This window comes from Eurosta solidaginis, chromosome 3 (genome assembly GCF_040869045.1).
Source record: "Eurosta solidaginis isolate ZX-2024a chromosome 3, ASM4086904v1, whole genome shotgun sequence".
Taxonomy (NCBI): Eukaryota; Metazoa; Arthropoda; class Insecta; order Diptera; family Tephritidae; genus Eurosta; species Eurosta solidaginis.
The window spans coordinates 175932867-175948305 of NC_090321.1; the positions used below are offsets into that span (position 1 = coordinate 175932867).

General features: G+C 41.2%; 2 protein-coding genes across 5 annotated transcripts in view; one reads left to right on the plus strand and one right to left on the minus strand.

The window, feature by feature from the left end:
- LOC137244667 (uncharacterized) overlaps positions 1-15439 on the plus strand; it is a 588428-nt gene that overhangs the window by 86891 nt on the left and 486098 nt on the right. The gene's annotated exons all lie outside the window — the stretch shown is intronic.
- tud (tudor domain containing protein) overlaps positions 1-15439 on the minus strand; it is a 99351-nt gene that overhangs the window by 70919 nt on the left and 12993 nt on the right. For 3 of the 4 annotated variants that reach the window (XM_067773977.1, XM_067773974.1, XM_067773976.1), the window contains exon 2: positions 2919-3539. In XM_067773977.1, coding sequence (XP_067630078.1) covers positions 2919-3314 — 396 coding nt within the window. In that variant the 5' untranslated portion in view covers positions 3315-3539. Of the gene's footprint in view, positions 1-2918; positions 3540-3661; positions 3813-15439 lie in introns of those variants that run through there. The other variant, XM_067773975.1, reaches the window with a different exon arrangement.

A 15439-nucleotide genomic window follows, 5' to 3' on the forward strand; every position in this document is an offset into this window, starting at 1 on the left:
GCGTCCATGTTGTAAATAAGGTCGCGGAAGATTTAGTCGGTGATAATGCCAGGTTTCGCGAGGTGAAAAAACTGGAGAGATCAGGGAGGTAGCCGTTTGTTTTATTGCATAGCGCATCAATCTTTGGGCCTGGGCCTGTGGCCATTATTGTGCAGTCATCGGCGTAGGAAACGATTGTAACTCCTTCCGGTGGTGAAGGTAGCTTAGATATGTAGAAATTAAACAAAAGTGGGGATAGGACACCACCCTGTGGCACCCCTTGTTTAATTCTCCTTGGTTTTGATGTTTCGTTTCTAAATTGCACCGATGCCTGCCGACCACCCAGATAATTTGCGGTCCACCTTTTAAGACATGGGGGAAGGGTAGACCCTTCCAAGTCCTGCAGTAACGAGCCATGGTTGACCGTATCAAAAGCTTTTGATAGGTCTAGCGCTACGAGTACTGTTCTATGGTAGGGGTATTGATTTAAACCGCAATTTATCTGGGTGCTAATGGCATTTAGCGCGGTGGTAGTGCTATGGAGTTTTCTGAAGCCATGCTGATGAGGGGCTAGCTGCAAATTTGCTTGGAAATAAGGGAGCAAAATGGCTTCAAGCGTCTTTGCCACTGGCGATAGGAGAGATATTGGACGATACGACTCACCTATGTTAGCTGGTTTCCCAGGCTTTAGTAGCGGGACCACCTTGGCCATTTTCCATTTCTCAGGTATGACAAAGGTGGAGACAGATTGAAGACATGCGCTAAATATTTTAAACCCTCTTTCCCTAGGCTTTTAAGCATCGGCATGGCTATGCCGTCTGGGCCCACTGCTTTGGATGTTTTAGCACGACCAATGGCGTCCTCAACCTCTTTAGCGGTGATGGTGATTGGTGACGCGCTGAATTTTGTGTTTATGTGCGTGTCTATTGGCTCTCCATCTATCTTTGTCGACCGTAGGATGCATTATATATTGTCGGCAGAAAGCGCTCGCGCATTTTTTCGCGTCCGACAGCACTTTGTCGCCAAAGGCGATGGAAACTTTGTCTTTGTGCTTAGTCGGATTCGATAAGGACTTTACGGTGGACCAAAGTTTACCCACACCGGTAAAAAGGTTACAACCTCTTAGGTGCTTCTCCCATTTCGCCCGCTTGTGTTCATCCACAAGCAATCTGATGCGTTGGTTTATATCCCTTATTTGGGGGTCGCCTGGATCAAGCTGTCTTATAAGGTCACGTTCTCTCGCTAAGTTTGCGGCCTCCGCCGGGAAGTGGGGCCGGATTTCAGGAATTCTCTCGGCGGGAATGAAATGTGCCGAGGCGGATTTAATGACCTTACGGAAGGCACGCTCCCCTTGGCGGGCATCAGTCGGGATAGGGAGGGCAGCAAAGCGGCTGTCTGTAAAGGATTTATATTCTTCCCACTTTCCGTTTGAAGTTTATGAAAGTGCGTTTTTCAGTGACGATGAAGTCGGCGGTACGCTCAAGCGAAATAAGTATGGGCAGGTGGTCGGATGCCAATGTTACCATCGGCTGCCAGTTGACGCAGTTTACGAGTTCTGCGCTCACGATTGAGGTATCTGGCGAGCTGTGACAGCTTCCTACCATACGTGTGGGGGCGTCTCCGTTTATTGTGCAGAACGTCGTTTCTTCTATTTGATCCGCCAACATCTCACCCCTACTGTCCGCCCGCAAGTTTGAGTGCCATAGATCATGATGGGCATTGAAATCGCCTAAGATAATGCGATTGTTGCCAGTGAGTAAGGCTCTGATATTAGGGCGGTATCCACTGGGGCAACAAGTGGCAGGAGGGATGTAGATGTTGATGATTTCTAGGTTTGCATCGCCTGACCGGACAGATAGGCCTTGACGTTCTAAGACATTGTCCCTGCGGTCGATCCCAGAATCAAATATATAATATTGCACAGAGTGGTGTATGATAAACGCGAGACCGCCTCCATTTCCGCTCTCGCGGCCTTTCCTGTGGACATTATACCCAGAGCAGGTCTGCAATGCAGATCTTGCTGTGAGTTTAGTCTCTTGAATCGCTGCAATGCGGATGTTGTGCCGCTTCATGAAATCGACTATCTCCGTAATCTTCCCAGTTAGCCCATTACAGTTTAATTGCAGAATTCTGAAGTGCATAAGGGGAGACGTCGCCACTCTGGGGGTAAGTGACGGGTGACTACGCCTGGGTTGTGGAAGGCCAGGACGCAATTGCTGTTGTGGCCCTGGGACTGGGCGTCCTTGGGCAAGCATTGGGGTTCCCGGATGATTTGGTTTGCGACCTGACAACATGGCGCGATGAAACCCGTCGGGGGGTTGCCGTCGCGGAGACCAGAACATCTAGGAAAGTGGCACCACCCAAGGCAGGAGCTGTAGACGGCGTAGACTACGGGACGCATACTCCCCAGGGAAACGCGAGTCACTCTAGCTCAACTTCGATCTGGATACTGTAACAGGTTAAACTCTTACCTATCCAGAATCAACCCCGACACAAAATGTATGCCCCGCTTGTAATGTGTCCCCACATGACACCAACCATTTCTTCAATTGTAATATGGAAGCAACGCCTCTAACACCTCTCTCATTAGTGATCGGTCGCACCTATTAGATGGGGCGAAGCACTGCTACAACAACAATTTTGTTGATGGAATTTTGCGTTTACTTTGGCTCATTTCATGGCCGTACCTGCTGACAAGTTTGTTTGCAGATATCTTTCGGCAGAAATAAAATTCTTAATTTCCGCTTTTGGATTCTAAAATCGGAGGTCGAATCGTGTCTTTGGATATCTGGATATCCCCTTTGATACTTTTTGATAAAAAAAATTGGTGGTGCTGCACCGTCTTGTAAAACGTAACTCAAAATTAATTTTATTTTTGCATTCGTGATTCATTCAAATCAAGATTACACAACCCTGCCATTAAAACATTATGCTCTTACCTCAAAACTCGCAACTAGTGCTTTTCCGCCGTAATCAACAAACTCTACTTCCACCTTGACGATCGGATTTTGTCCATGCGTCCCATTTTGAGCACTATTAGTTATAACATCCAAAATGAGCACCCGTTTGAATTCAAAGTCAGTAGGTGTTGATCCATTCATGCTCTTATAAAGACACATTGCGCCAGTGCGTAGCGGTACCAACTGCCGCTGCACCGGCCATGTTGGATCGATGGCTAGGCATGTGGGCAGCATTTGTTGAATTCTATTGCGCACAACTGTCATAGCGTCCGGATTCGCATGGCCGTATATACGCAAATACGGACCAAAAGCGTCGACGTGTGTGATATGAAGTCTTTTGGTGGCATCAGTCGTGGATGATGAAACGGAAGTCATTCTGTCGTTTCAGTGTTCTGTTAAAGCTCTTGTGTTCCAATTAAGTGCGCTGATTTTAAATGTAGTATACGTTTAGGTTTTATTAGTTTCGTTTCGTTATTTCGTCGTTTATTTTATTATAAAATAGTCAAAGTCTTTTCGCATTTTTTTGCAAAGCGAAATTTTTTTTATTGAATAAATTTTCTCACTTTTTTTATTGAAAAAATAATTCGAAGTTCACAGCGCCTGAAAGAAATTAAAATATATGTATAGCAAATATTATGTAGTCAATCGTGGAAACAAAATAGAATGTAGACTAGTTAGATGCAATGTCTCCTTAAAGCTTCATTGGATTTCTCACAACGTACTTTTGTTTATTTTATGTTTTATGGAGTCAACTGGCTTAAAAATCGGAACACAATTAATAGTAATTTGAGTACAAAGATATTTGGCAAAAAAGCAAATGCAGAAGAAAATATAAAATTCTAGCGTTGGTGTTAAACGGAATCAAAGATGACAACGGAACCGTTATTCATTCTACAGTCCACGGCTCAATGATATGGTTAGCTATTCTCATCAGCTGATTTTATTTTTTTCTTGGCTGGCGTAATGAGTGTCAAAAATATATGCAAACGCGATTGTAACCAACATATTGACAATTATTTAATGCCTTGATAGTACATTAAAACAATTTCACAATGCATTATTTTGTCACACACACAAGAATTTCAACGTTTTGTTTTCACTCCATTCCATTCGCCTAACACCAATACGCAGATTTTGACAATCTTAGCAAAGGTATGTTGTTGTAGATGAGCCAACCATATACATAGTTGAACCATGCTGCAGTCGCCGCATGGCGGAACGATACAAAGTGGCAGCATGGTGACACCTACACACATAAATAAAAATTCCATGTACTTTGTTTTTGTAAAATCGACGGACAAATGTCAAAATCGTACTGATGTATCAAATTAAATAAAAAAAGTTAATAATCAGCTGTCCCATGCTGCCACCTTGTATCGTTCGGCCATGACTCGCCGCTATTAATATTTATCGATGGTAGGATTAGTGAATTTATCGATGTCAATCGAAAATTTGAAGCGAAGGACCACGTTTACACATTCCTTAATCTACAATAAACCTTCAATAGATAATCTATGCGTTTACATATATTACAACCATGGAAACTAGATAATTTTCTGTCAAATTTTTAAAGGGCCTATTACGGTACACAAGCCAACTTGGTTGGGTTGTAGTTAAAACAACTCAACTTTCAGACAACTCAACTCCTGTTTGGTATTACGAATTACAACTTATTTCAGTTGAAGTTGAATTGGTGCTGCCAAGCTAAGAAAGTGATGATTTGACAGATAAATGAACAGCTGATCAATTTGTGGCGGAAATTTAAGCATTTTCAAATGTGATTTTTTGATTAATGTTATATGAAATCTATTTTATAATGGCGAAAATGTTGGTGATTGACATGTCGCGAATACGGAAAACATTCGCGTGATCATTCCAATCCCTTGGAACTACAAAGCACCAAGTAAGAAAATGTTTAAGTGACAAATAATGAGCTTCATATGAAGTTATTTTGCAGATTGGAAAGGAAGCGTTTTACTCATTACTAAACAAAATTAAGGACCATTTCCGCATACGCGTTCGTATTTTAAAATTATGCGCCACACTCCGATTCCTTGCTGACGGCAGCTATCAAATACGCTGTGGAAATGATTTTGGTGTTGGACTGGTTTTAGATATAATTGAGGAGCGTATTTGTGCGAAGTTGATTAAATCCCTAACAGAAAAAACTGTATTTTACTCAAATAGGATTCCCAAGAGTAGTGATTAGTATCAATGGGACTCGCATAATTTCACCTATTTTGGCTGCATCCGAACTGCGAGCAGCCTCGTCCAACTATGGAATGTCGCTACATAAAGTCAAAAAGTTATTCAATGTAATTCATTTAAACATTGGTTTTTCTAGAAATGTGTACAAAATTGTTGATTATTGTTTGATCAAAAAAGGTTTAACTACCGGCTTTAAATTTTTTGTTTTTTTGGTAACGTTTTATAAGCCCGTGCACCATCTAACTCTTATCAAAGGTGGTATCAAAAGACGGGTTTCCATCTCCGTTTTTAGGATTCGAAAGCGAAAATAAAAATTTGATTTCTTTCGAAAGATATTTACAAAGACCCCCAAAATGGCCCGAGAGGGTCCGAAATATGAGGCCCGGTCCACAGTTTTTTTGCACAGAACATCTTTCTGCGTTGGCGGCCTTTGGCCGCGATTCGTAAAAATAATCCTGGTTGGGTCCAACACCTTTCTGCATTGCTGTGTACCAAAAATCTGGCAAAATACAACAACCACATGAAATTAGATTTTATTAGAATTAATTTTTGTGGTAATACTTTACGACAGCATGACACTGCTAATAAGTGTCCAAAAATATCGAGAGAGGTATTAAACGACGCGTCTTGACCCCCCAGCGGGTTAGGGGATCAGAATATACCCGCGGTAGGTATGCCTGTCGTAAGAGGCGACTAAAATACCAGATTGAAGGGGCTGTGTAGCGCAACCCTTCAGGTTGCCAGCGCAATATATAGCTTCTCCAAACCCAATTGTCAACCTCACCTATCCGCGGCGAATCCTGTTTCACTAACAGACGAGGCTCTGGCGACCCCAAGCTCCTCATGGAACTTGGGGGTGGGGAGGGAGGGAATGGCATGAAGGTTTAATGTGGCCACATAAATCGTTCCCGAGATGGTCGGGCTAGCACCTTAATGGTGATATGGTACCGGAGCGGAAAAGGACCATCACATCGATAACACTCCCCAAAGCCTTCGGGGAGCAACCTTATCGCTACAACAACAACAACGCGTCTTGACATCAGTATTAATAATCCGAAGGCGGAAAATACAAATTTAACTCGGTCAAAAGATATTAAACATAAACCGAAAAAAGACAACAACATTACAACAACCACATGAAAATCGCCAACTTCAACTGAAAATATCTCCGGACAGAGATAAAATGTTTATTTTCCGCCTTCGGATTATTGTTCTCGAGATTAATACGCGTCTTTTGGCACCTCTCTCGATATTTTTGGACGCGTATTAGCAGTGTCATGCCGTCGTAAAGAATTACAATTTTTGTTTTCGGATTCTTAAATCGGAGGTCGAAACGTGTCTTTTGATACCAACTTTGAAAATTTTTGTTAAAAATTAGGTGGTGAACCGTTTTCTAAAACGTGACATTTTTTCAAAACAACTGCAAAATTGTATGAGACAACTGCTAGTAAGCAGTTGTAAGATTTTGACGTCTTTGACAACTACACCAACACAAGGTTGTAAACGGCAATGCCACAAAAAGTTGTAAGGCTAGACAACTCAACCGAAATTTTTTTTGACAGGTTGAGTTGTAATCTGTAATACCAAATTGCGAAATTTCAACCCAACCAGAGTTGAGTTGTAAACAGTAATAGGGGCATAAGTCTCTTTTTTACTTTGTGCTTCGAATTAGAGATTACACTCTAGAGGTAGAATTTTTTCTATGAAAAAAATCCGCATCTCTAAGGCTTGTTCATAATTACCGATTATAGAGGTTAAAATGTATATGGGAAATTTTGTTATATAATTAACGATTAGGAGTTAAGTACGAAAATGAACATAATCTCGTTCTATGTAAGCTATGTCTAAGAAGGTTGAACCCTTATTGGTCCTAATTTGGATATCGACTGCTGAGTGGAATAAAACACTATCTCGGCTGCCACCTTATCTAACAAAAAACGTTTGAATGACGCCTCATTTCAAAACTTGTTTCAATATCGCCCCACCCAACGTCAAAGTGTATTGAATTTGAGTTCAAAAAAGACGTTTTTTAAGAAACCTCTCATACAGGGCATTCTTCAACCGAATTTTTGTTTTTGAAACAAACTCCGAAATGAGGTGTTATTCAAAAGTTTTTTGAGATAGGGTGTTTTCGAAACGGCAACCGAGATAGGGCGATATTCCATTCAGAAGTCGATGTGCTTTCGAGCAACAATCAATTGATCAATTACTAATTTTTGATTGTCGACAAAAAATTGTGGATAAGACAAGTGTGATATCTTCTACGTCGACTTCAAAACGCAAATAGAATGGACGACCTAATTTTCAAAGTTTTAACTATCGTAATCTCTGTAGGGTTATCTACTTTGTAAAATATACTTTAATTTTGTAAATTATTTTTATGTTATTTTATTTTTAATGTTATTTCAAAATGAAAATTTTCAAATCAGTTATTTTAGAATTGTTAAAATGTGTAAAATATTTAATTTGAATATCAAATAAATTTTTAATAAAAATATAGTTTAACACTATAATCTCATCCTGTATTTCTTTCACCCGCTGAAGATAGCATTGAACATAACATTGAAAATCCTCTCAAAATGCTGCCAAAACGGTTAAAAGTAGTCATATTGAACATCCTGTCAGGCAGTTTATGGATAAGCCATTACACTTTTGCGCACAATGCATTCTGTTGCGGTAATTCAAATTTACAGCGAATGTACAATTAGGAGCTTAACATGGTGAAATTTCACATCATACATCCCAATGCGGAAGCATGGCTACTTCCGAGCCCCTTAAAGGCAGGGTGTTTCAGCGCCAGTTTTAAACCACAGTTAAAGTTGGCTAGCGTTTAGAGGACCAGTTAATGGTGACCTAACCATAACTAGATAAAACAGCTGATCGAAGAACCTTATGGAAATCAATGTAATCGATTAATGGTGCCATACAGTGCACGGACTTCACCACTTTATTGGTAGATCTACCAACTTTTAAGCCCATTTTCATTTTCTACCACTTCTACCACCACAGCCCAAAAATCTACCAACATTTACCTTTGTAAGGAAATTAAGAATCGATTCAATTTCGAAGACGAAAAGTTACACCTTTTGGAAAACGTTGATGAAAAAATTATTAATTCTAGTCAAATGACAATGATTGAATGGAAATTCTTAACAAAGAATGGCGATCATTAATGTTATATGATAACGAAATAATAGAAAAGATATTTTCCGACAATATTCTTGAAGGTTGAATAAAATTGGGAACTGAAGAGTCTTCTAAAAGAAAATTTGAGTGAATAAATGTTCTCCTTAGCAATATTACCTCACAGTAGTGCAGCCGCAGAAAGGTAGTAAGCGTAATGGATTAAAAATTTCATGCATTTCCAATCAAATATTAATAAAAGAGCATTGCATCGGACGGACTTTATTTCAGCCTCCAATTAAATTAATAAGATTTTTTAAAAATTTTTATTTTGTAGGTGATTTTGTTCCTTGTGTTTAATTACACCCATATGGAACTAGATTTTTCTTTTGTTTTTTTCTAACAATTTTTTTTGTTGAAATTCGGTTCTTATTTTTAAAAATTTGTGCACAAATTCAAACAAGGAATAAATTTGTTTATGAAAGAAATGTAGTAAATGAGCTCGCAAATATTTTCCTGCTTTATTTTCATCAGTTTTTTATGAATAATTTTGAACGAAAATAAAAAAAATTTTAAGTAAACGATAACATACCAAAGTCGGTTATTTTGTGGCAGAAAAATATGGGTACATTGGAAAATGAGACGTATCGGTAAAGTTTCCTCAGTATTTCAAGCTCAAAATACAGGAAAAAAGAAAGTGTGATATAGGCATTAGCTATGTATATACAAATTTACATGATTTTTTTTGTTTTGTTTAAATTTTTTTTCAAGTGTTATTTCCGTGAAATGTGCTTTATTTGTTTTACAATAAAATATGAATTCTTTTTTACAAATACAAAATGTACATAGCTAATGTTTTCTTGAAAAAAAAAGCTACCAACTTCTACCACTATTTTAATTTTTCGTCTACCAACATTCTTTTTTTAAAAGTCCGTGCACAGGTGCCATTCCATAACGCTAACGCGGTAACCATACCATAGCCAACCAATTGGTTTTTGGTTTCTCCCCATATCCATAACCTAAAAATATTTGAGTGGGTGAATTTAATTACTTTTTGTAGATTTTTTCATTGTTTTGGATACGTTATGACTAAAAGTCCGTGCACACTACGCGACACGTACCGACAAAATATTCTTTGCATGTATTCTTATGGAACAATGCACACTTACAGCTCCGACACATAAGCAGTTTTTCATATAGATGAGTTTAACACAGGCATGCTTAACCAACGACACGATATCATTTCGTTACGATAATTAACGTTAATAAACGAAACAAAGTCATTTCGTTTCGTTTATTAACGTTAAGAATGTCAAATTAACGAAATGATTTTGTTTCGTTTTCTGCCATATCAAAACGAAATCAAATCGTTTATTTTGATTATTAATTTCAAACTATGCTGGCAAAGCTGATTGATGGCGGAGTCATTAAAGGTGAAAGCATTAGCCAAGCTGATTGCAACTTTTCTCATGAAGTTTGACAGTACGAACATTTCTCAGAGTATATTTGACATTACCACCAACGAATTACACAAACAAATTACATGGAGTTTGTGTGTGTATGTCCGCTCGCTGTTACCACCTTACGGCTTCACCATGGCTATAGCATTGCCAGCACAATTCAAACATAAAGTATCACGTTTTTGTTAACGTTTTTAACGTTAACGAAAGCTTTTCGTTTCGGTTAAAAACGAAATACAATTTATCTTGATAATTTCTTTATCGATAATATTTCGAAGTGTTTCAACAGAAACGGTGGAAATTTTTTGATAAACGATTAGCTTAACGTTAAGGTGCATCCCTGGTTTAACACATGCTTATGCATTATGAGTAGATTGCACGTATTTTTATGGAGAATGGTAGAATGAGCGACACTGGCGCCATCTGATATTGAAAAGTAGCCAACTCGCCAATTTTGTTCCAAGCAAATCATACGAAGAAGAATTTGACATTTGCTTTGGCTAAGGGTGATGGCACACTTTGCAAGTGAAATTATTTTTCCCACTGGTTGGTAAATTTTCTAACATTTTTCACAATTAAAAACTGCAATATTACAATCGAATACGACACAAAATATGTTAGCAAGTATTTTTGTTGTATAGAGAGAATGTTTATAACAGTGCTTCGCGAAATTTTGTATGTGAATGGGCAAGGCGTAATAAACTTCAATTGCCAAGACTGAAGTTCCTTCATATTTACCAACGCAACAAGTTGGTTGATTGTGGCGATGTTATTGGAATGCATAAGCTTGTGTTAAGCGCATCTATATGAAAAATGTCATTGTGTCACCGCCTTTTGCGACAGTCGGGCGACACGACACGACCAAGTTGGCCAATTAGGCAAAAATGCCGCAAATATTTTGTGGAAAGTGTCGGTATGTGTCGCGTCGCTTAGAGCCGCGACACATAAGCAATTTTTCATATAGATGAGTTTAACACAAGCTTATGCATTATGAGTAGATTGCACGTATTTTTATGGAGAACGGTAGAATGAGCGACACTGGCGCCATCTGATATTGAAAAGTAGCCATCTCCCAAATTTTGTTCCAAGCAAACCATAGGAAGAAGAATTTGACATTTGCTTTGGCTAAGGGTGTTGGCACACTTTGCAAGTGAAATTATTTTTCCCACTGGTTGGTAAATTTTCTAACATTAACTTTTAACTTTAACATTAAAAACTGCAATATAACAATAGATTACAACGCAAAATATGTTAGCAGGTATTTTTGTTGTATAGGGAGAATGTTTATAACAGTGCTTCGCGAAATTTTGTATGTGAATGGGCAAGGCGTAATAAACTTCAATTGCCACGTCTGAAGTTCCTTCATATTTACAAACGCAACATCTCGGTTGATTGTGGCGATGTTATTGGAATGCATAAGCTTGTGTTAAGCGCATCTTTATGAAAAATGTAATTGTGTTACGGCCTTTAGTGTGCACGGACTTTAATGCGGCAGTTACTCACGAACGTACGTAGAAAAAACGTGTCAGCTGACACGACCTATCTCATGAGTGTGCAATGTAAACGAAAACTCACCGACGTGCAACGCCCGTACGTACGTAGCTCGGAACGTAGAAATCAAAACAATTTTGATTTTTTCCGTAAGAACGTGTCAGCTGATCGCTCTCTCACTAGACAGAGTTGCCTAGTAAACTTCTGTGCCCTAATTTTTGACCGTTTGCAGTTTTATGCAAAAACACCTAATTAAAGTTTGAAACATTTGGAAAATAATTCGAAATAATTATGCAAAAGTGCACATTATAAATATGTAATCTATTTATATTTATTTAATATTAATTCCAGCCTTTTACAAAATCAAAAATTAAATTGGAAAAAGTTGACGTTTCCATAAGCACGCATGCAAAATGGTCAATGGCACCAGTGCTTATCTGTAAACAATTCACACACAAATATGTTATGTACATGTACACAGACGCACACATTGATTCCTACTGGCTTGAGGGTTCGGTCAAACGTATTTCGTATGACAAACGTCCGTACGTACGGCACACGTCGGTGGGTAATTGCCGCTTAAGAGACTTATTTTTTGTGGAATATGTTTGCAATTTTTTGGAATATGTTTGCAATGGGCGGGCACCGAGTTTCTTGTGGAATTCTGCTTTTGAGTTTTTTTTTTATCGAGGAACTTTATAATTTTTATTAATATATCTAATATTTCTTAATAATTTTTTAATAAATAAAACAAATGTTGGTAGTAGTGCAGTTTAGGGGCCCCACCCTAAAGTTGGGCCAATATTTTCGAGTGAGGTATCAAAAGACGCGCATTTACGCCTAGATTAAGAATCCGGAAGTTAACTTTATTCACCCGTTCAAAAGTTATCGGACAAAACAGGTTTGTGTGATACATATTGTTCCCGCATGTTTGCAATCTTTTAAGCGCACACATCACTTTACTTTTTATACTTGGTATATTAACATAATCTAACTTGCACGCGCTTCCCAAGGCAGTCGGTTCTATGTACCGGAGCGACTCGGGATTTTTCCCGACCAAGGACTGTCATTTCAGTGTAACCCCATTTAATTTGTTTCGTCCCTCCCACAAATTGTCATCCTCCCAGCAGCTCCTTGCAGCAGGACTGCTCCATATTCTCTTGCTCCGGGAAGGTATCGAATCCAATCCGGGTCCGTCTCCTGACCCCGGTCCTGAGAAATGGTTTTGCTGCATCTGCCGGAAAAGAATCTTTTTAGGACGGTCATACTCTGTTCAGTGTGTCTCGTGTAAGGGATGGTTGCATCGGACAGGTTGTTCTGGGCTTGATCCCAAAACCCGACGTCCACGTAACTTTTATAAATCTTTTGTGGCTCCTTGCTGTTCACGCCCAAGGGCGCCCCGTAGTCTACGTCTAAGCGCCCCCCCCCCCCCCCCATTACCTTCCAGCAGCCCCGCTGCTCAGCAAGCCACAACAAGTACCCGCTGCTGCTCGCGCCTTACGGCGCCAACAACTCAAACAGCTGCTACCACTCATAACTACAATCTTCGTAGTAGAGTCGGAAGCAATGCTGAGCAACATCCCCTGCCCCCGTCTCCCCCCCCCCCCCCTCTTTTCCGGCAGCAATCGTGTAGGTCAGGGAAACAGACTCTTAGTCCCTACCTCCGTTTGCACCGTTTGCCAGCACAGAATATATATGTTTGCGACATCCGCCCAATGCAGCTCCTGCCTTGGGTGGTGCCACTTTCCTAGATGTTCTGGTCTCCGCGACGGCAACCCCTCGACGGGTTTCATCGCGCCATGTTGCCAGGTCGCAAACCCAAATCATCCGGGTACCCCAATGCTTGCCCAAGGACGCCCAGTCCCAGGGCCACAACAGCAATTGCGTCCTGGCCTTCCTCAACCCAGGCGTAGTCACCCGTCACTTACCCCCAGAGTGGCGACGTCTCCCCTCATGTACTTCAGAATTCTGCAGTTAAACTGTAATGGACTAACTGGGAAGATTACGGAGATAGTCAATTTCATGAAGCGGCACAACATCCGCATTGCTGCGATTCAAGAGACTAAACTCACAGCACGATCTGCATTACAGACCTGCTCTGGGTATAATGTCCACAGAAAAGATCGCGAGAGCGGAAATGGAGGCGGCCTCGCGTTTATAATACACCACTCTGTGCAATATCACATATTTGATCCTGGCATCGACCGCAGGGACAACGTATTAGAACGTCAAGGCCTATCTGTCCGGTCAGGCGATGCAAACCTAGAAATCATCAACATCTACATCCCCCCTGCCGCCTGTTGCCCCGGTGGATACCGCCCCAATATCAGAGCCTTACTCACTGGAAACAATCGCATTATTTTAGGCGATTTCAATGCCCATCATGATCTATGGCATTCAAATTTGCGGGCGGACAGTAGGGGCGAGATGTTGGCGGATCAAATAGAAGAAACGACGTTCTGCACAATAAACGGAGACGCCCCCACACGTATGGTAGGAAGCTGTCACAGTTCGCCAGATATCTCAATCGTGAGCGCAGAACTCGTAAACTGCGTCAACTGGCAGCCGATGGTATCATTGGCATCCGACCACCTGCCTATACTTGTTTCGCTCGAGCGTACCGCCGACTTCATCGTCACCGAAAAACGCACTTTCATAAACTTTAAAAAAGGAAAGTGGGAAGAATATAAATCCTTTACAGACAACCTCTTTGCTGCCCTCCCTATCCCGACTGATGCCCGCCAAGGGGAGCGTGCCTTCCGCAAGGTCATTGAATCCGCCTCGGCACGTTTCATTCCCGCCGGGAGAATTCCCGAAATCCGGCCCCACTTCCCGGCGGAGGCCGCAAACTTAGCGAGAGAACGTGACCTTATAAGGCAGCTTGATCCAGGCGACCCCCAAATAAGGGATATAAACCAACGCATCAGATTGCTTGTGGATGGACACAAGCGGGCGAAATGGGAGGAGCACCTAAGAGGTTGTAACCTCTCTACCGGTGTGGGTAAACTTTGGTCCACCGTAAAGTCCCTATCGAATCCGACTAAGCACAAAGACAAAGTTTCCATCGCCTTTGGCGACAAAGTGCTGTCGGATGCGAAAAAATGCGCGAGCGCTTTCTGCCGACAATATATAATGCATTCTACGGTCGACAAAGTTAGACGGAGGGCCAACAGACACGCACATAAACACAAATTCAGCGCGTCACCAATCACCATCACCGCTAAAGAGGTTGAGGACGCCATTGGTCGCGCTAAACCATCCAAAGCAGTGGGCCCAGACGGCATAGCCATGCCGATGCTTAAAAGCCTAGGGAAAGAGGGTTTCAAATATTTAGCGCAGGTCTTCAACCTGTCTCTTTCCACCTTTGTCATACCCGAGAAATGGAGAATGGCCAAGATGGTCCCGCTACTAAAGCCTGGTAAACCAGCTAACATAGGAGAGTCGTATCGTCCGATATCTCTCCTATCGCCAGTAGCAAAGACGCTCGAAGCCATTTTGCTCCCTTATTTCCAAGCAAATTTGCAACTAGCCTCCCATCAGCATGGCTTCAGAAAACTCCATAGCACTACCTCCGCGCTAAATGCCATTAGCACCCAGATAAATTGCGGTTTAAATCAAAACCCCCACCATAGAACAGTACTCGTAGCGCTAGACCTATCAAAAGCTTTTGATACGGTCAACCATGGCTCGTTACTGCAAGACCTGGAAGGGTCTACCCTTCCCCCATGTCTTAAAAGGTGGACCGCAAATTATCTGGGTGGTTGGCAGGCATCGGCGCTATTTAGAAACGAAACATCAAAGCCAAGGAGAATTAAACAAGGGGTGCCACAGGGTGGTGTCCTATCCCCACTTTTGTTTAATTTCTACATATCTAAGCTACCTTCACCACCGGAAGGAGTCACAATCGTTTCCTACGCCGATGACTGCACAGTAATGGCCACAGGCCCAGGCCCACAGATCGATGAGCTATGCAATAAAATAAACGGCTACCTCCCTGATCTCTCCAGTTTTTTCGCCTCGCGAAACCTGGCATTATCACCGACTAAATCTTCCGCGACCTTATTTACAACATGGACGTCCCAAATGTCGACCATTTTGAACATCCACGTCGATGGCTCTACGCTACCGACTGTCCTACACCCCAAAATCTTGGGTGTGACGTTTGATCAGGATCTACATTTTGGTGAGCACGCAGCCGCAATTGTTCCGAGAATTCAG